General features: G+C 37.2%; 1 protein-coding gene across 1 annotated transcript in view; it reads left to right on the forward strand.

Moving 5' to 3' along the window:
- The first annotated feature begins 336 nt into the window (after positions 1–336).
- LOC128467096 (mucin-5B-like) overlaps positions 337–21770 on the forward strand; it is a 61516-nt gene continuing 40082 nt past the window's right edge. Inside the window, exons 1-34 of the mRNA XM_053448610.1 lie at positions 337–415; positions 1957–1992; positions 2264–2329; positions 3213–3474; positions 3665–3779; positions 3908–3998; positions 4485–4591; positions 5549–5765; positions 5987–6112; positions 6225–6342; positions 7044–7182; positions 7304–7414; positions 7801–7870; positions 8392–8529; positions 8614–8778; positions 9192–9286; positions 9602–9728; positions 10031–10286; positions 10456–10502; positions 10618–10718; positions 10957–11108; positions 11203–11341; positions 11451–11561; positions 11789–11968; positions 12081–12320; positions 12465–12621; positions 12813–12941; positions 13076–13223; positions 13690–13736; positions 14241–14423; positions 14785–17100; positions 17482–18819; positions 21008–21228; positions 21472–21646. Coding sequence (XP_053304585.1) covers positions 355–415; positions 1957–1992; positions 2264–2329; positions 3213–3474; positions 3665–3779; positions 3908–3998; positions 4485–4591; positions 5549–5765; positions 5987–6112; positions 6225–6342; positions 7044–7182; positions 7304–7414; positions 7801–7870; positions 8392–8529; positions 8614–8778; positions 9192–9286; positions 9602–9728; positions 10031–10286; positions 10456–10502; positions 10618–10718; positions 10957–11108; positions 11203–11341; positions 11451–11561; positions 11789–11968; positions 12081–12320; positions 12465–12621; positions 12813–12941; positions 13076–13223; positions 13690–13736; positions 14241–14423; positions 14785–17100; positions 17482–18819; positions 21008–21228; positions 21472–21646 — 7984 coding nt within the window. The 5' untranslated portion in view covers positions 337–354. The remainder of the gene's footprint in view (positions 416–1956; positions 1993–2263; positions 2330–3212; positions 3475–3664; positions 3780–3907; positions 3999–4484; positions 4592–5548; positions 5766–5986; positions 6113–6224; positions 6343–7043; positions 7183–7303; positions 7415–7800; positions 7871–8391; positions 8530–8613; positions 8779–9191; positions 9287–9601; positions 9729–10030; positions 10287–10455; positions 10503–10617; positions 10719–10956; positions 11109–11202; positions 11342–11450; positions 11562–11788; positions 11969–12080; positions 12321–12464; positions 12622–12812; positions 12942–13075; positions 13224–13689; positions 13737–14240; positions 14424–14784; positions 17101–17481; positions 18820–21007; positions 21229–21471; positions 21647–21770) is intronic.

Below are 21770 nucleotides of genomic sequence, written 5' to 3' on the forward strand. Positions count from 1 at the left end.
TTTGAAGACTTTGTACAAATAAATTGATTTTCTACAAGCTTTGGGCATACATAAAAATGCACACAGACACCTTTGTCAATGCATGGAAACAGTTTGCTAACAAATATTTTCTGTGTGTAAAGAGAACTGTACCAAAAAGAAAAAACAGAAAAACATACACATAGGTACACCTGAATACACACCTTAGCATCCGCCCTAACACCCATAAGTAAAGAAGGGACCAGCAACCCCTCCCAAATTTACTGTTTGGGGCACTCCTTGGCACATTTCCAAGGTGGCTCAACAAGTGTATATAAGGACAACCAGAAGACTGGACAAATTGTTCTCTATCTACCTTACCGAGCTGCTAAGAGGATGGGAACCTTTAATGGGGTCCCATTGTGGGTCCTATTGGTCACCTTGAGCCTACTGAACGGTATGTACCGTTACATTTTGTCATCTAGCTTGCATATATAAGTGTGTGTATGTGATAAAGCTTAATAACGCATACATATGGACACATATCCCCAACCTCTATCACCCAGCAGATTGTTTTAGATGGGACATTAGATGGGTAACATTGCCACTCCACGCAAAATGGAAAATTTATCATGCAAAAATTATGATATGATATTTTTCATATAGGTGTACATACTGATGGTTTTTTCTATTTTTTTTTTCTTAAGCCCCCCCTAAGAACATAGAATTTGATGGCCAATTAGTACCATTCCGCCCATCTTCTCTGACATTTTTCATGATGTAAAGAATCAGTTCTTGGTCTTGTCTAAGATTAAGGATAGTTTTATGTTGTATATTTTAAGTATGAATAGCTATAAATGGGAAAATTTACACTTCAATGTGTACCCCTCAATTTCCAATGCTAACTCTGTTAACCCCTTAAGGACAATGGGCGATCCCTAAACCCATTGAAAACAATGCATTTTGACCCCGTACATGTACGGGCTTTGTCATTAAGGGGTTAAGATCTGTTCCAAACAATTCTTAATCTATTTTCATAAAAATGCCAAGTAATCAGGACCTTATGTTTAGATTTAAAGTTGGGGAAGACCTTTGTAGAACTTTAAACACCGGGAGAAGGTTATTGGGGACAGTTATAAGTAAAGGTCAACAAGTTGCCCACTAAACTGGCTAATATGATATTTTGATATTTACTGACCAAAAGAAATAGTAACTATGTATTAATTGATTGAAACGGAAACTAAATTGTAAGAAAGTAGAACTTGTAAGAAAAATTGGAAACTATATTTTCATTATCAAATTCATTTGTTTTGTGTATAATTTGACACAGAAATCAGATATTGGTTCTAAAACCTGTTTAAGGCCAACATAGAGAAACACATAAGCTTTTAGGACCTCAGAGGTCTCTTTTTACAGATGGAACCTTTTTTTCTGTGCTGGCACAATGACAGATATTTCCTTAGAATAGATAAATTGACCAATCATAATTTAAATTTAAATTAATTTGCCTTTTCTTATTTAGTGGATTTTTTTTAATTGCAAGAGGCTTAAAATGTAAATTACTTATTCCCTACTTATGCTGTGCATCATTTTAGGTCAACTGTCTACAATACATAATGAGTCACATGAGTTTTGAGAACCACATATAGAAAAAAAAAGATACATTTTTGTTCTCAAAAGCTTATGTAACTCTACATCTTTTTCTTGGATGACCCCAAAGTATAACCTTTGATTAGGTCATTTAAACAATCACATGTATGCAGAAAATGCTAAGCGAGAAGCCAGTTTTTTAATGATATAAAATCTACATTTGAATTAATTTATTTTTAATCAGCTCCTTACATTACACAATAATGGACAAAGTGAACATAAATCCAGTGTTTTGGTTAAAAAAGCTGGCAAATTAATTACTGCTTTCCAATATACAATGTAGCCTTCATCCTGTTTCTAATTTTTACAGAATGTCACCTTTTTTTCCTAACTTCTGTCTCTTTACAGTTCTCCAAGCGTATGATGAGACTCAACAGACTGACGGTAAGCCAGAAATGTCGCTTATTATAATGTTATCACATGAGCAGCGTATGAAGTTAGTGTATAAAGTTGAGGAGTTATTCGGGACATTAAAACCAAAGATCTTGCAAAATAATTCAATGTTAGAATTAATGTAATAATTTATACTAATTTATATAATGAAGAATACAATTTATGAAATCCAGTTCAATTACCAATTATTATTTGGAAAATTTGCAAAAACAAGCAACATAAGTGATTTTATGTTCTTCTGTATAATTCCTTTTCTCTGAAGTTATGATGAATGGACCTTCAAGGATATCCTTTATCCAGACTACATCTTCCACACCTGTGATTAAAGGTGAGTCACTGAATCCTTAATGCTGTCAGCAGATAGACACCATTCTGCCCGTTTCATCTATTGATTTTCTGCTATACAAACCTTAAACTGTAGCCAATCCTTGTTCTTGTCTTATAGACAAGAACAAGGATTGGTACGAAGATTGGTACGAAGATTGCCAACAAGCAGGGATCAGTAATTATGATGCCCTCCTACCACTATAAAATCTCCCCATAAAATAAAAGCAAAAAAAAATAAGCAACACACAAAGATACACACATGTTTTATTATGTTATTATTATTATATTTGAATGTTCAGTCTAAAGGGCTTTATTTTACATCTATGAACATTGAACTTAGCTGCTATACTCTCAACAATTCTTCCAATTTACTGGCAATGTTGGGGACCTTTATATTTTCAGCAAATAGAAATATTCAGCATCAACAACAACTTTCTATCTCCTGTTACTTAGCCATTCTCTTACGCAATTAACTATTTTTCCATCTAAACATAAAACACTTATATATTATAAAGTTTGAGAAATAAAACACATTTGTCTTTAATATTACATTATTTTATTATATATATATATATATATATATATATATACTAAACCAAAAAAAATCACATGACATTTCCTTTTTACCAAGCAAGCTTTTATGTTTTGAAAATAGTTTTGTTGACATTTTTTGTATATTGTGTCTTCCACTCAACCATGAACAATCAACACCAACGGCTGTTGACACCTATATACATTGTATTTTTCAATCAACTTTCAGCGATCAACACTGCTTAGTGATGTTGACATTTACACACATTGTATTCTCCATCTACCTTGAAGCAAACAGAGCATCTCAATGTTGTTGACATTTACATGCACTGCATTCTCCATCTAACTTACAGCAATCAACACGGCTCACAATAGCAAAATCTGCAGCACCTGGGGGAACTTCCACTTCAAGAACTTTGATGGGGATGTCTTCTATTTCCCGGGAACCTGCAACTATGTCTTCTCGTCCCACTGCAAAAGTGCCTACGAATCCTTTAACATCCAAATTCGCAGAACAGTTGTTAATAATGTTGCTACCATTGATAAGATCAACATGAAAATGGAGGGGCTAGTAGTGCAACTAGACCACAACAATGTGATGGTGGATGATAAGAGGTAAGGTATATTTTTTACTTTTTATTGAGTTGCATTGGAAAGACAGAACTTCAACGCATTGCCGAAAGGTTATAGTATATATTTGTATTAAAACATGTTTATTTTTTTATGAAGTTATTAGAAAATAGTTTTTTTTAAATCTTTGATTTTTCCATAATACTTCTAAATGGACGTCCACATTTTTTTCCAGCGTGCAATTGCCCTTCAGTGGTAGTGGCGTTCAGATTGATAAGAATGGCGTTTATCTAAAGGTGAACTCTAAGCTCGGTCTGGTCTTTATGTGGAATGATGATGACAGCCTCCTGGTGAGAAAATCCATTAATATAAATACAACTAAATATTAAATATCATGTGATATGTAAAGTGAGAACTAATGTATACATAATGATAATTTACCATGCACTAACATTATTTATTTTGCTTCTCTGTCTAGCTGGAACTTGATGAAAAATATGCTAACCAGACCTGTGGCTTGTGTGGAGACTACAATGGCATTCCCACCAACAACGAGTTCATTTCCAATGGTTAGTGTAGAGTTATATTAACTGAATAGAATATGTATTCTGTATGGAAATATTCAACACTATTTGCCTGGCAGGTCACCAGAAATGCTGAACTTATCTTACAAACTTAAGTCATTCTTAAGATGTGAAAACAGGGAACCATCAGTAAAGAGTGACTTCACATGGAAGTAAATGTACGGCGCAGAGAGAAAAAGAAGGGAGAATAATGGGAGGAAAAGAGATTTCCCATTTAGTTCAGCAGAGTTTTCGACGTGTCTTCATAAAATAGAATATCTGTCTAGAATAGCTAAAACTGAGCAAACTTCAACAAACCTTTTTATATCTCAACTCAGTACCAAAGCTGATTAAAAGCAACATATTACATTGCCATATGACACAATAGGCACACTATTTCAATGGCTTTACCTGATCGCCTATAAGATAAGGTTATTATAGACTTGAAAGACTAGTATGCGCCCATATGCCATAACTTTTGTATTTTCTCAGGAATCCAAATCACAGAGACTCAGTTTGGCAACTTGCAGAAATTGGATGGACCCACAGAACAGTGTCAAGAGGTTCTATCTACCCCCAGGAATAACTGCACAGATTATGTAAGTACCATTTTGGATGCAATGACAAGATAGAACATGTTAAATATATATGGTTATGAGAAGCTTTTTTTCCTGGTAACGTTAATATCAGATAGAATTAAAAAATGTAATGTTTTCCACTGTAATACTAATAATTTAGTATGATCTACAGTATGTGTTATCTATGTTTTACAAATGAGTACTGTATTACACACACACACCCTCAGGTTGCCCATCAGTAATTAATCACATGTTATTCTAGACACTATTCTTTCCTGGTACTCCTTCTGTTTCACAAATAAAAGTTTCAGTATCACCTTTTCTATACAAAAAACCCCCCCATCCCCTCTGCTTCATTTGGCTTACCCCAAGGCTAAGTTCTTGGACCTCTAATGTTCTTACCTAACACTGACCACCTTTGCAAACTGGTTCCAGCCTTTGGTTTACAGTGCCACCTATATGATAATTAGACTCAGATCTACCATTTTCCCCTGATCACCTCATCACGCCTGTAATTGCCCTACCTTTGTTTCTAAATGTTCCCCTACACATTGCTCTGTCAAACTGAATTTCATATCTTCCCTCTTTCGACTGGCAACATTTCCCTCAATGTCAATTGTGCAACTAGCACTAGGATATGTTATAATCACAAACAATAGCAAACTGGTACAAAAGGAGAAGAGGGCCATGCTCTTGCAAGGTTACCATCTAGACGTACCATACTCTCCATCCCACACGCTTGCTATCCCGTTTTCACTTCAACCTCTAATTCATCCCATAGATTCATACTAACTCCAAAAACTGTCCCCTACATCCAAAAGTGTTGCTCGTATTTGTCCCTTTCTAAAAGAAGATCCAACTAAAGCCCGGATCTACTGCATCTGATCTCCCTTGATTCCTAAAAGGTCCAAAAAATGGTTGCTAAGAAATTGTTTCCAGGAAAGTTCATTCCAACCTACTTTTTGTATATTTTTATAGGAAAATATATGTGAGGGAATTCTAATGATGGCAGCCTTCTCGAACTGTCACTCCTTGGTGGGTGTTAGGAAATATATTGAAGCTTGTGTACAAGACCTCTGTCGCTGTGACAGCAAAGCAACAGCCATCTGCTTGTGTAACACATTCGCTGAGTATTCACGGCAGTGTGCCCACGCCGGAGGTGAACCACAGAACTGGAGATCATCAAATTTATGCCGTAAGTGGCTTCTAACTGTTACTGTACAATTTTGGGCTTAAAAAAACTGATGTTTTCTATGTGATGATGTGGGAAAATGTACTGTTATATATCCAAGTTTACATGGGTAAATTGGTTAGATCCGGTTTTTATTGTTACTATAATATATTGATCACACAAACAAACATATCAATAGAGGAGTAAACATAATTCTTATGAATTCTGACACACTCACTCCGCAGCTAAAACGTGTCCTTATAACATGAAGTACCAAGAATGCGGATCCCCCTGTGCGGATACCTGTTCCAACCCTGAGAGAAGTCTCCTCTGTGAAAACCATTGTCTGGAAGGATGTTTCTGTCCATCAGGTAATCCTGTTTTACTAAAGTTTAAAAATTATAATAAAAAAAGATATCATTTCTGTCCGTCCCCTTTAAAAAAAAAAATCTAACAAACTATTATATATTTTTTTTAATTTAGGAACTGTATTTGATGATATCAACAACTCAGGCTGTGTCCCCGTTGATACGTGCTCCTGTACCTTCAACGGTAAAACCTATGCTGCAGGAACCTCTTACTCTACTGAATGCAGCACCTGGTGAGGACATCTTGCGATTATTAAGCTGTGTTGCTTCACTCAGTTTGCTCTGACGACTGTTAAGAATCATTATGATACATATGGGTGTTGTTGTTGATGCTATTGCCAGTAATATATTTTTACCCCAAAAATCCCTCTTCCCAGCCGCCATCCTCTCTGCCTTTGCACAAGGAGAGTATGGAGGCTGTGCTGAGCTGGTTGGGGGGATCTATATCTCCCTTGTAACCAACTCATTCAGCAGCAGCACTCGGGTGGGAGGCTCATAGTTTAACCAATATAATATTCTTTAATTGTTGATGATCCCTCTAGATTTAAAAGCTAAAAGCCCATTAAACAACAGCTATTATAAGGTTTACTAGTATAGCCCTATATGACACAATGGACATTTTAACGAACAGGAAAATGCACTAATAACGTTTTCCAACCTAACAAAATACTGTTGTGAGTTTTTTTTATACCGGTGTTATTTAAAAATAATATTTCTGTTACATTAGTTTTACGTTTATAGTTCACATGATTAAACAAATTGTGTTTTTTTATTTTTTTTTATTGATGTAATGTTAAACTTTAAAGGGTTATATCGTTATTAGGAGACCACACCATTTTTATTCAATAGCATTAGTAAAACCTGTATGATGTATAGGAAAGAAAAATGTAATATAGAGTGCCCTCTAGTTGCTCACATATGCATTTTCTCATAGTATGTGTTCAAGAGGAAAGTGGAGCTGCCAGAATGTGCCTTGCCCATCAACCTGCGCAGTCGAAGGGGGATCCCACATTACTACGTATGATCAGACTCGTTATACCATTCATGGGGATTGTAACTATGTGTTGTCCAAGGTATGAACTACTATATTAGAATATTCAACAATCTACATAAATCTTCAATTTAAATGAAAATAAACTAAAATTACTTATCTCGGTGGTCTTAGTTTATGCTTGTTTTCCTTTGCCCACACAGGTCTGCAGCGGTACAGGATTTACAATTCTGGCAGAACTGCGTAAATGCGGTCTTTCCGAGAGCGAAACTTGTCTAAAAAGTTCCACTATAATCCTTAATGGAGGAGAGACAGTGAGTATATATACCATTTGAACTAATACGAGTGTAGATACTGTATGAAAATCAAATAATATTACATATTGTAACATATAGAATTAAAACTTGATCTTTTTGCAAGGTGATTTTTTTTTGTGGCCACATATTGTGGTCAAAGTGAGGAAAATGAGTGTTCACTGCTTGTTTACAAACTCTGAAGAAACAGTAATTTTCAAACAGTAATATATATATATATATATATATAATCTAAACTAGGATGTTTTAGATACATAAACCCCCGAAATTCACTTTTCACAAACAGCTACAGCTTTGAGTTTGTGAATTAAGGAAAATAGAAAGATAAACCTATGGATGGATGCATTTCAGTCCTTTAAGATTCAGCCGTTTAATTATTTCAACAGATTATTGTCATTAAACCTTGTGGCAGTGTGTATGTGAACAACATCTACACCCAGCTGCCTGTCTCTGCAGGTAAGATATCTCTTTTATTCGATTCCTCATATAATTAAGGCAGCCATGACAATGACTTTCTTTTTACCTATTAGACCAGTGGTTCTCAACTCATGGGTCGCGACCCCTCTTCCTGCTGCAGCCCGCGGACAGCCTTTCTACTCCCTCATCTTTTCTGAGGTTATTTTTGGGTCGTGACTTAATGACCAAAGACAAATGTGGGTCCTGAGGATACACGGGTTGAGAACCACTGTATTAGACTATATCTATCAACGCCTAACTTCCTCAGGTCCTGTTTTGTCTAATAATATCCAGATAAGCAATTAACCCACAAAAAAAGCTAATAACTTAAGTCATTCTTGTCTTCAACAAGAGTCATTCTTTAATAGTTGTGTTTGTTTATGTGAAAAAAATGTCCAATCAGGACATCAGCCAGGGTGTTGTATGGTGGAATCAAATCTACATGTTTTGTGAGTCAATCAATTTAACTGTAAATTAGAAACACACCAATTACATTTTTCATTACTTTTTTTTAACCACAGCCAACGTCACCATCTTCAGACCATCCTCATTCTACATTATTGTCGAGTCTAAAATGGGAGTCCAGGTAGTGGCTCAGCTCACTCCTTTCATGCAAGTCTATCTGATACTAGACCCCTCTTTCAAGACCAAGACGTGCGGTAAGACTGATTCCAGTTTACTTTTCTCTTGAAAAAGTAATATGTGCTTGCTTTGGATGATCTAATGTGAATTTATCATCTTAGGTCTCTGTGGAAACTTCAATGACAAGCAATCAGATGATTTCCAAACCATAAGTGGTGTAATAGAAGGAACTGCTGCGTCCTTTGCCAACACCTGGAAAACCCGAGCAGATTGTCCAAATGTTAAGAACGTCTATGAAGATCCATGTTCTCTCAGTGTAGAAAATGGTAATTACCAAACTGTGAAAATGCAATAATTAAGGTACTTTAAAAAATACGGAGGCAGAGAAGAATTCTTCGCGAGGCAGAGACATTATTATGTACATGGAGTGTTGTGTGTGGTATTAAACCATATCCATCCTCTTTTAACCCCTTAAGGACAATGGGCGGTCCCTAAAACCCATTGAAAACAATGCATTTTGAGCCCGTACATGTACGGGCTTTGTCATTAAGGGGTTAATGCATAGTCCAACCTATTTGTTCACACTTTCATACAGTAGTCTTTGTTACTGATCCAGTGGGAAAATAATGCTACCGATTTGCTAGGATCTGATGAGGTTTTAACCACAGCTCACGTAATTACTTTCTGCTTGACTTAGCTATAAGTAGTCGTATGATGTATCTATATTTATTTCCTGCAGAAAAATTTGCTAAGTACTGGTGTGGCCTTATAGCTGATCTGTCTGGACCATTTGCCGAATGCCATTCTACAGTAAACCCTATAATCTACAGACAAGTAAGTCATGAAAAGTTGGTTTGATTTGTATTTGAATTAAGGCACTTGCTAAGTAATAAAAAATTCTATATGGCTAATTTTTCTATTACACCCATTGACAGCAAAGTGAAAAAAACATCAATATTTTGACATATCGCTTGACTGATCATTGGTAAACCATGTGTATTTACAAAACGTTGAATTACAAGATTCTTCCTCTCTGGTGAATTTCTATGATGTCATGCTGATACATACATTTGAGATTTTTTTTAGCCAATGGAATGAAATATAGACTGTAAAATATGAACAATTTACAAGATGTTTTATTATTCCTAGACCTGTATGTTTGACACCTGTAATTGTGAGAAGAGTGAAGACTGCATGTGCGCTGCCATCTCTTCTTATGTCCGCGCATGTGCTGCTAAAGGAGTTATGCTGAGTGGCTGGAGATCCACTGTCTGCTGTAAGTAAAGAATACGCTATAACATAATTTAAATCTGTTATTTTTCAAATGTGTTGAACTGGCCGTCTCGGGCAGATATGTGGAAAATTGTGAGATTAATTGCAATTGCAAGCCCTAAACAGCCAACTCTCGCCCATTATTTAGAAACGTCGCTCTAGGAGACTGGTTTGAGTTTTGTAATGTAATAGGGATAGTTATGTTTTTATTAGAAAAAGGACCCTCATTTTTCTCCTTTTTGCTGCTTTACATGAATCAGAAAGATAATTTGATTAGTTCACATACTTGTTGTGTTTTCTTTCCAGCCAAATACATGAACACCTGCCCCAAAACATTAAACTACACCTATTCAATCACCACCTGCCAGCCTACATGTCGGTCCCTCAGCGAGCCTGATGCCACCTGCGATATTAAATTTTTCCCTGTGGATGGTTGTACCTGCACAGAAGGCTACTACATGGATGACAGTGGAAAGTGTGTTCCAGCTGCCGCTTGTCCCTGTTATTACAAGGGGTCAGCTGTACCTTCTGGAGAAGTTGTCCATGAAAATGGAGTTATGTGGTGAGTAATCTAATGTAAGATTACTTGGAAGGCGTATTTTAGGAGCTGCTACTCTAGCAGAGGTTGATGCCTTTTTCATTTCCCAAGTCCAATTCATCGGTTAATTTAATTATTTTAGTATTGTCTAGCACTGTGTCTTGAAATGTTTCTTTGTCATTCTGCTTCCTAGCACCTGCACTCAAGGACAGCTGAGCTGTATTGGATCCACAGAACTAGGTAAGAAAACAAACCTTTTCATAGTTTATTGTTGTGTTGTATCCAACACATTTTAATTGCCACACATAGATGAAAGGGCAGTTTTTAATCATATAGCCATTTGTCTCCTTACCAGAATGTAAATCTCCAATGGTCTTTTTTGACTGTAAAAATGCTTCGGTGGATGCCAGAGGAGCCGAATGCCAGAAGAGTTGCCAGATATTGGACATGGAATGTGTAAGTGTACATGGTTTTTCTAATTGAAAAAAGTATACCATGGCAGGAAAAAAGTAAACTATTGCCGTCAAGCAAGCGTAAGGAAATGGGTAAACATTAAAATATATATATTTGTAAGATTTTTTGGAGATATCCTGAGATATGAGAAGACGTTATTTTGCTTTTGGTATTTCATTCCGTATTACACATATGCTTAATGAAAGGTGAAAAACAATAAATATTTATCTAATTTCTACAGTATAGAACCAAATGTGTCTCTGGCTGTGTATGTCCTGAAGGACTAGTCGCAGATGGGAAAGGTGGTTGTATAGCAGAAGATCAGTGCCCATGTATTCACAACGATGTCCCCTACCAGCCAGGAGAGCAAATCAAAATGAAGTGCAACACATGGTATGTTTAACTCTGTGAACAAAAGTAATACAATGTAAACTGTTACAATCATTGCTTCTGTATGTTATATGAAATGTGCTTTCTCCTTTTTTAGTACCTGCAAAGATAGGATGTGGCAATGTACCAATGAGCCTTGCTTAGGAACTTGCGCTGTGTATGGTGATGGTCATTACATCACTTTTGATGGAAAACGTTATAGCTTTAATGGAGACTGTGAATATGTCCTCGCACAGGTACAGACATTTACCGGAAAGGAATATTCAAACACCTCTAGATAAAATTCAGTTCATAAGAGCTGTGAAAGGAATTGTGTGTATCTTATGCACTTCTTTTCTCTTTCAGGATCACTGTGGTCAGGTTGGAAGTGATAGCACCTTCCGCGTCATTACAGAGAATGTTCCATGCGGCACCACTGGTACAACATGTTCTAAAGCCATCAAGGTCTTCCTTAACGTAAGTAGTATCTATCTATATGTTTTAGTTATGTATTGTTACTGCAATCCTGCACAGCTTGCTGTGACATAGTGCCTTAAGTTCAAACTTTGCTAGAAAAACGCATTGTAGTGGGTAGATAAATATTGCTTTTGGTTCTATCCATTTAAAACCAAAAAGAATCCTCATAGTTTGCTTATGTGGAAAATAATGTATTTCTTATATTCCTGACTTTCTTCATAATATAGAACTATGAGATGATCCTTACAGAGGAACATATTGATGTGCTGGAAAGAGGCATTGGAGGTGAAATTCCATACACTATCAGACGCATGGGGATCTATCTTATTATTGAAGCCGACAATGGACTGATCCTAATGTGGGACCAGAGGACAAGCATCTTCATCAAACTCAGTAAAGAGTTTGAGGTAATTTTGACATGGCTGTACAGGCTGCTTAGAAAGAGTAACTCGGTTCTAAAACACATTGGATAATTACATATTCTACATATAAAAAGTCATTTTTTTTCTCATTAATCAGGGTAAAGTTTGCGGTCTGTGCGGTAATTTCGATGGCGATGGAAACAATGACTTCACCACCAGGAGTATGTCTGTGGTTGGAGATGTTGTTGAGTTTGGCAACAGCTGGAAACTTTCCCCAATGTGTCCTAATGTCATCACTGAGCGGGATGCATGCTCTGCTAACCCATACCGAAAGGCTTGGGCACAGAAACAGTGCAGCATCATCAACAGCAAGGCATTTTCAGCATGCCACATACAGGTGTGTATGGCCATCTTTCTAGTCATGGTTCAAGGTCACATTAAAAGCATGCATACATGTCATTGTCCATTGTGATTGCACATTTTTTTTGTCTGTATGCCGATGAATTCTACAACAAATTTTTATTTAATATTTTTTGGATAGGTTGACCCATCAAAGTATTATGATGCTTGTGTTACTGACTCTTGCGCTTGTGACACCGGTGGAGATTGTGAGTGTTTCTGCACAGCTGTTGCTGCTTACGCCCAGGCCTGTGGAGAAAGTGGAGTTTGTGTTTCCTGGAGAACACCTTCCATCTGCCGTGAGTATTCAAAGAAATCCTCTACAACAGCACATAAAACTGAAACATTTATGTTGATTAAGTTGACTTGATATAGAAATTATTTATATTTATATATATATATATATATATATTAAACTGGATCATAAACTCAACATTTCAATTTAGATGAATGAAGTTTGAATGTTTTCATTTTGTTTTTAATGTTATAGCGATGTTTTGTGATTACTACAACCCTGAAGGAGAGTGTGAGTGGCACTACAAGCCCTGTGGAGCTCCATGCATGAAGACCTGCAGAAATCCCAGTGGGAAATGCCTACATGAGCTTTCAGGTTTAGAAGGTAAAAAAACACACACTATAAGCTCATGGTGAACTTTATTTTACCATTACTACATTATAGTCATATTTAGGAACCGGTTTTAGATTACGTATCAATGACTTGTATGACGTAAACTGTAATGCTTTCCCGATTAGGCTGTTACCCCAGTTGTCCAGGAGATAAACCATTCTTTGATGAAGATGAAATGGAATGTGTTGTTGAATGCAGTTATTGTTATGATGATGAAGGCAACCACTACAAACCAGGATCCCCAGTTACAGCCAAGGAGAAGTGTCAGTCTTGGTAAGTTTTTTTCGATTCATTAAAACCTTCTTTTTCTCAACAAAAGAAACGTTTTGTAGTATTGAGTTTGACAAAACAAACACTTTTCTGTTCATTTGTATTGAATTGTGCATGTCTAAAGTCCAGTTGAACTAGTATTAACATCATTTGACATGTTTAAAGGTTTTTGTTAACAAAAATAAAATCTGATCATGGATCCACTAATCCTATGTCCATGTCGCATGGATACATGTTTATTTTGAGCCAATCAGTCAAAGAATCGCAAAACTGATCGGCCATCTTGAATCTGGAAATATCCAATGGTTTCCTAAATTGCTCCAAATGGTACATGTAAAATGGACTGTAAAACAATATAAGGTCCTATACATTTACATAGCCTCTTGTATGTTCCATGCAGTTCTGTCATATGAAGTAGTTTTTTAACACAATGCACACAATTTATATTATATCAATTTTTATTCTATAGTGAGTGCACTATTTCTGGTTTTATCGAATGCACGTACAATAGGCAAGGTAAGACTTAAATATATTGTATATACTGTTATTACAAAAATAGCAGACTGAATTAGTTTAAGATTTATGATTTAAATGAATAATATCAAAAAACATTTTATTTAAAAGAATCCCAAATTCAGGTTATTTTCAAGTTACACAGCGTATCAATGTTTGTTCCTTAGATTAAATCGCAGTGTTTGTATAATATATAATTAACATTATTTTTCAATTATGAAAATAATATTGCATTAAAGTATTTTATGAGGGATTCAGCTACTGTTGTTAATAGGACAAGAAACAAAAGTCACTGTCCTAATGAAAGTAAACTAAGAACAGTAGTGATATTCTGAATTCACCCCTCCCCCAAACTATAGATTAAAGATTTCATTATCTATTTAATAAATCAATTCTCAAGAAAATTCTTCATAAATAACCAGCATGCAACATTAGTACTGTACTATCTATATTTAAATGTTGCTTGGTTTTCTGCTTTTGTACATCATATTGGATTTTTTTTTACAGCCTGCAACTGTGAGTACCAAGGGAGAATGTATGACTACAATGATGTCATTTATAACACCACGGATGGAATTGGAGGCTGTATCACTGCAATATGTAAAGAAAATGGCACAGTCTACCGAGACATCTATGCATGTAACACTCCTACTACAACTCCATTCACCTTCACAACCACACCTTCTACAGGTAAGTTGTACAAAAAAATGTCCTTTAATTTGTAACACTGAGATTCCAAGCACATTAATAACATCAAGAACATTCCCCCAGAGGATTATTGCTTATTAAGTAAGTTAGTAGAACTTGGAATTCAAAAAAATATCCAGGACATCATGTATTGCATAGAATTTGCCAGCAACAAACTAGGCCTGAACATTGTGACAGCTAATGAATATTCACAATTACTGAACTATCACTGTATATCTAGAATATATATATATATATATATATATATACATATATATATATATATATATACACATACTTTGTTGTACAATTTCGTATGTTCATTGATATGTTGATAATTATTTTTTATTGCATTTTTATATAGGCACAACAACTCCTCCCATCACTACTACTCCAAGCACAACACCTGTAACAACAACTGAAATACCAACTACAACATTCAAACCAACATGTACCTGGAGTTCATGGATCGATGTTCATATTCCTGGTGGTGGGATGGATGAAGGTGATTTTGAAACCTATGAGAACATTCATGCAGCAAACAAACAAATCTGCCAAAAACCTGATGGCATTCAGTGCAGAGCAGAAAATTACCCAGAAACACCCATTGGTCACCTTGGTCAGGTTGTGCAGTGTGATGTCTCTGTTGGTCTTGTTTGCAAAAATGAAGATCAGGAAGAAAATGTTAAAACATGCCTAAACTATCAAGTGAAAGTTCTCTGTTGCAGCAGTTTAACTACACCAGCAACAAGTACAGCAGAAACAACCACAATACCAAAAACAACCACAACTGAAAAAGGGATCATAACAACCACACAAACTCCTGTACCTCCAACCACTACGCCTAAAATTACTGCAGAGACAACTACTACCACAACTACAGTGCCTCCAACAACACGTACAATCACTACTACCACCACAACACAAACAACCACTATTACAACAAGAGTACCACCAACACCAACTACAACTACCACCACCACTCCAAAAACAACTACAGAACCAACAACTACTAAGGTCTCTACAGTTACACCTAACATTATTTCTGAAACAACAACTACTACAACGCCAACAACTACCACAAAAACCCCTATACCTCCAACCTCCACACCTAAAACGATTCCCGAGTACACTTCTACCACAACTACAGCACCTCCAACGACGACTTCTACCACCACCACTACTACAAAAACAACGACTCCAACTTCTGAAAGAACTACTACAACATCACCAAGCACTACAAAAGAGGCCATAACTACCACAAAAACCCCTATACCTCCAACCTCCACACCTAAAACTATTACAGAGTACACTTCTACCACAACTACAGCACCTCCAACGATGACTTCTACAGCCACCACCACTACAAAAACAACGACTCCAACTTCTGAAAGAACTACTACTACAACAAAAATACCTCCACCAACAACAGCTACTATTACAACTTCCACCACTCCAAAAACAACTACAGAACCAACAACTACTAAGGTCTCTACAGTTACACCTAACATTATTTCTGAAACAACAACTACTACAACGCCAACAACTACCACAAAAACCCCTATACCTCCAACCTCCACACCTAAAACGATTCCCGAGTACACTTCTACCACAACTACAGCACCTCCAACGACGACTTCTACCACCACCACTACTACAAAAACAACGACTCCAACTTCTGAAAGAACTACTACAACATCACCAAGCACTACAAAAGAGGCCATAACTACCACAAAAACCCCTATACCTCCAACCTCCACACCTAAAACTATTACAGAGTACACTTCTACCACAACTACAGCACCTCCAACGATGACTTCTACAGCCACCACCACTACAAAAACAACGACTCCAACTTCTGAAAGAACTACTACTACAACAAAAATACCTCCACCAACTACAGCTACTATTACAACTTCCACCACTCCAAAAACAACAACAGCACCAACAACTACTAAGATCTCTACAATTACACCTAAAATTATTCCTGAAACAACAACTACCACTACAACCCCAACAACTACCGCTCCCAATACAAGCTGTGGCTGCCAATGGTCAAACTGGTTTGATGTAAGCTATCCTACAATAGGTATAGCAGGTGGAGATTTTGATACATTTGACAACATACGAGCTAAAGGATATTCTGTGTGTAATCAGCCATCTAAAATAGACTGTAGAGCTAAACAATACCCAGACACACCGCTACAGGACCTTGGACAAAATGTGCAGTGTAATGCTTCATTTGGATTGTTGTGCTACAACAAGGACCAATTTCCTGCCATTTGCTACAATTATGAAATTAGAGTTTGCTGCAGCCGTGAGACATGTACGACCACCGGTACCACTACAACATCACCAACCACTACTAAAGAGGTCACAACTAACACAAAAACCCCTATGCCTCCAACCTCCACACCTAAAACTATTCCAGAGTACACTTTTACCACAACTACAGCACCTCCATCGACGACTTCTACAACCACCACCACTACAAAAACAACAACTCCAACTTCTGAAAGAACCACTACTACAACAATAATACCACCACCAACAACTATTACTACTACAACTTCCTCCAGTCCAAAAACAACTACAACTACAGCACCAACAACTACTAAGGTCTCTACAATTACACCTAACATTATTCCTGAAACAACAACTACTACTACAAGCCCAATAACTACTACTCCCAACACAAGCTGTGGATGCCAATGGTCAAACTGGTTTGATGTCAGCTATCCTACATCAGGTATAGCAGGTGGAGATTTTGATACATTTGACAACATAAGAGCTAAAGGATATTCTGTGTGTAATCAGCCATCTAAAATAGACTGCAGAGCTAAACAATACCCAGACACACCGCTACAGGACCTTAGACAAAATGTGCAGTGTAATGCTTCGTTTGGACTGTTGTGCTACAACAAGGACCAATTCCCTGCCATTTGCTACAATTATGAAATTAGAGTTTGCTGCAGCCGTGAGACATGTACGACCACAGGTACCACTACAACATCACCAACCACTACAAAAGAGGTCACAACTACCACAAAAACCCCTATACCTCCAACCTCCACTCCTAAAACTATTCCAGAGTACACTTCTACCACAACTACAGCACCTCCAATGATGACCTCTACAACCACCACCACTACAAAAACAACGACTCCAACTTCTGATAGAACCACTACTACAACAAGAATACCACCAACTACTACAGCTTCCATCACTCCAGAAACAACTACAACTACAGCACCAACAACTACTAAGATATCTACAATTACACCTAAAATTATTCCTGAAACAACAACTATTACTACAACATCACCAACCACTACAAAAGAGGTCATAACTACCACAAAAACCCCTATGCCTCCAACCTCCACACCTAAAACTTTTCCAGAGTACACTTCTACCACAACTACAGCACCTCCACTGACGACCTCTACAACCACTACAAAAACAACGACTCCAACTTCTGATAGAACCACTACTACAACAAGAATACCACCAACTACTACAGCTTCCATCACTCCAGAAACAACTACAACTACAGCACCAACAACTACTAAGATATCTACAATTACACCTAAAATTATTCCTGAAACAACAACTACTACTACAACACCACCAACCACTACAAAAGAGGTCACAACTAACACAAAAACCCCTATACCTCCAACCTCCACACCTAAAACTATTCCAGAGTACACTTTTACCACAACTACAGCACCTCCATCGACGACTTCTACAACCACCACCACTACAAAAACAACAACTCCAACTTCTGAAAGAACCACTACTACAACAATAATACCACCACCAACAACTATTACTACTACAACTTCCTCCAGTCCAAAAACAACTACAACTACAGCACCAACAACTACTAAGGTCTCTACAATTACACCTAACATTATTCCTGAAACAACAACTACTACTACAAGCCCAATAACTACTACACCCAACACAAGCTGTGGCTGCCAATGGTCAAATTGGTTTGATGTCAGCTATCCTACGGCAGGTATAGCAGGTGGAGATTTTGATACATTTGACAACATAAGAGCTAAAGGATATTCTGTGTGTAATCAGCCATCTAAAATAGACTGTAGAGCTAAACAATACCCAGACACACCGCTAGAGGAGCTTGGACAGAAGGTGCAGTGTAATGCTTCGGTTGGACTGTTGTGCTACAACAAGGACCAAGTACCTGCTATTTGCTACAATTATGAAATTAGAGTTTGCTGCAGCCGTGGAACATGTACAACTACACCACAAACATCCACTATTACTAAAGAACTGACAACTACTGACCACCTCACAACTAAAGAATCAACTCAATTTACCACCGCTACAACCACACGTTGCTACTGCCGCATGGATGGTGAATTTTTCTTAACAGGTATTTTTCAGTTTCCTATACTCATTTTTTCTACAACAAAGCTGATCTTTTAAAAAATATATAGTTAACTTTTATTGGACTCAATGATTTATCTTATGTTTTAAAGTATGCTATGGGATTTTTGGTGTATATTATTGTGCATTCGTCTTCGGGCGAACATGAAAACGAACACGAAGAGTGCGTTTTCGTGTTCATTCCGAAGAAAGGTATAATAGAATATAGTGGCAGTAAAACGTACATGAAGACGAAGACACACAACAAAAAGAATCTTCGTGTTAGTCTTCATCTTCGTTTACGTCTACTAATCTCCCTGGTCCCTTACCCATCTAGCCTACCTTATCTCTACATCATGGCAGGGGTTGACGGAAGCGGAAATCCATAGGTTCGGCGTCAGGGGTTAAGGGGCCATGCGAACGACTCTATTGGTCGCCTGTAAAGAGCATGCAGATGACCAATAGGCTCACTCGCACGGCCTTTTTAACTCCTGAAGGGGAACCTACGGATTTCTGCTCCCATTAACCCAGCAATTCTGCGAGATAACGGAAGTGGAAATCTGTAGTTTCCCCGTCAGGGGTTAACTTGGCCGGCAGAGACCACTGGTCTCCCTGCTATAACAGTTAAAGGTCTGTACAAGCGACTTTAGTGGTAGTTCGTACGGACTTTCAATTGTTGCAGCAGGGAGACCTGTGGTATCTTCGGGCCAAGTTGGCCCTGACTTGCTCATACGGACATTTAAACTCCTGGTTCCAAAGCTGCTTCGTAATCCGGACGGCATTAACCCTGTATTAATCCCTTCTAAAAAAAAAACGAAACGAAGAAAGAAAAGAACACGAAGAACGCACGCGAATATTCGCCCGAACAGAATACAGGAACGGGCGAATATTCGGGTGGAATACAAAGATTTATTCTCCAAAGACACAAAGACACCACCGGCGCCCAAGTCTAATTACTATTATTATTATTAGTAGTAGCAGTAGTATAATTTAGATTGGATTTTTTTGTCATTGCTGTTAACCTTTGTGGAACTAACCACAGTATCAATTTCTGAACAAATTCAAGCAATAGGCTCAGACAGGATTAAAGGTATATATTCATACAACTTGGTGTATCGTACGTAGGTTAACTGAAGATTTTACTATGCATTATGAAGCCCCATGCTTGTCGAAAGAAGAGTCCTGCTACTTTATAGATAAATCAGTGAAAAGACATTACATGGCCCTTCTTTCAGTGGTTGTTCACTGGTTTAAGCCCTTTGTAATACATAGTGAGGTCAGCAAGTTCAAATATCACGCTCATCTCCTAGTTCAGTCAATATCTGTGTGAAATGTGTAAATGTAAAGCTATCAAAGATGAGTTTGAAAAGTTGTAGCATGCATGTGTAATACAAAAAGAGAGACTAAAAAGGTTAAAATTATATACGCTAGAAAAATGGCGTCTCAGAGGGGATATGATAACATTATATAAATATATGCAGGGCCAATATAAAGAGCTCTTCAGTGACCTGTTCATTAACAGAAATATACAAACAACGAGAGGTCACCCTCTGAGACTGGAAGAGCGCAGGTTTCATAGACGACAAAGGAAGGGATTCTTTACAGTGAGGACAATAAAGGTATAGAATTCACTTCCAAGGGAGGTAGTGTTATCCAATACATTAGATCCCTTCAAAAGGGGCCTCGATATTTTCTTAGAAAGGCATGACATACAGGGATATAAATAGAATAATATTAATAGTTTAGAGCTTCTTGATCCAAGGAGAAATCCGATTGCCTCTTGGAGTCAAGAAGGAATTTTTTCCTGATGGCAGAATTCGAAGTAGCTTAATAAGGGTTTTTTTGCCTTCTTTTGGATCAAGAATAGGGAGGTTAGGTAGAAGGGTTGAACTTGATGGACTTAGGTCTTTTTTCAACCTTATGAACTATGTAACTATATGTAAAAACAACCGACCATGGCATATACATTTTTGACTGATTGTGTACGCAGTCAGACAACAATTGATCATATGATTTTCCTTGTTGGACTAATATTTTTTTGTGCACTCTTATGCAAAGTATGCTATACTTTTCATTTCTGTATGCAGTTTCTATTATTGATTTTGTAACTTTGGTTCCTGTCCTATATGCCTTGTTTTGGACTGGCCCATTGTTCTTTTTCTGCCAACAAATGTGTTTCTTTTTTGTTTTTAAAGGAGCAGTCATTTACAACAGGACTGATGAAGCCGGATGCCATTTCTATGCAATTTGTAATGAAGAATGTAACGCTGAAAGATTCCAAGGACCATGCCAACCTACAACTCTGCCACCCCCAACGACTACCACCACTCCAGTGTCAACAACAACTACATCTATTGAGACAACAACACCAAAGATAGAAACAACAACTCCAGTTGAAGGCTGCCCTCCCAGAAAAGTAAGTTCTTGTACTCTTGTCCCAGACTCTTGTACTGTATTTATACAATACAATTATTGTGTCAAGTCTACTGATTTAACCAAATAGAACAACCGGCCGTGACCTGGATATATTTATAAAAATGACACACAGAATTACCTCTTTGATAGCTAAAACAGAAAGCATAGAATGACATGATATTTATGTGTGTGTGTGTGCATGTGTGCCAGTTCTACATTTAGTGAATTTTCTTTCCTGTTACAGACTAATGAAACCTGGTCAATCAGCAACTGCACAGTGGCCACATGTCATGGAAACAATGTTGTCACTTTCGAACCTGTTTCATGCCCACCTGTGGAGATAGTCACCTGTGATAATGGTTTTCCACCAGTCAAAGTCTACAGTGCAGATGGCTGCTGTTACCATTATGAATGTGAATGTGAGTATCCTGATCAGATATATGGCTGCTGTTTAGCTCGTGTTTTGACTGCAAATGGTATAACTTAAAAAATGCATTTATTAATTAAAAAGTTACTTATTCACATATGCATCTGTTTTGGTTT

The sequence above is a fragment of the Spea bombifrons genome, chromosome 10, assembly GCF_027358695.1.
Source record: "Spea bombifrons isolate aSpeBom1 chromosome 10, aSpeBom1.2.pri, whole genome shotgun sequence".
Lineage (NCBI taxonomy): Eukaryota > Metazoa > Chordata > Amphibia > Anura > Pelobatidae > Spea > Spea bombifrons.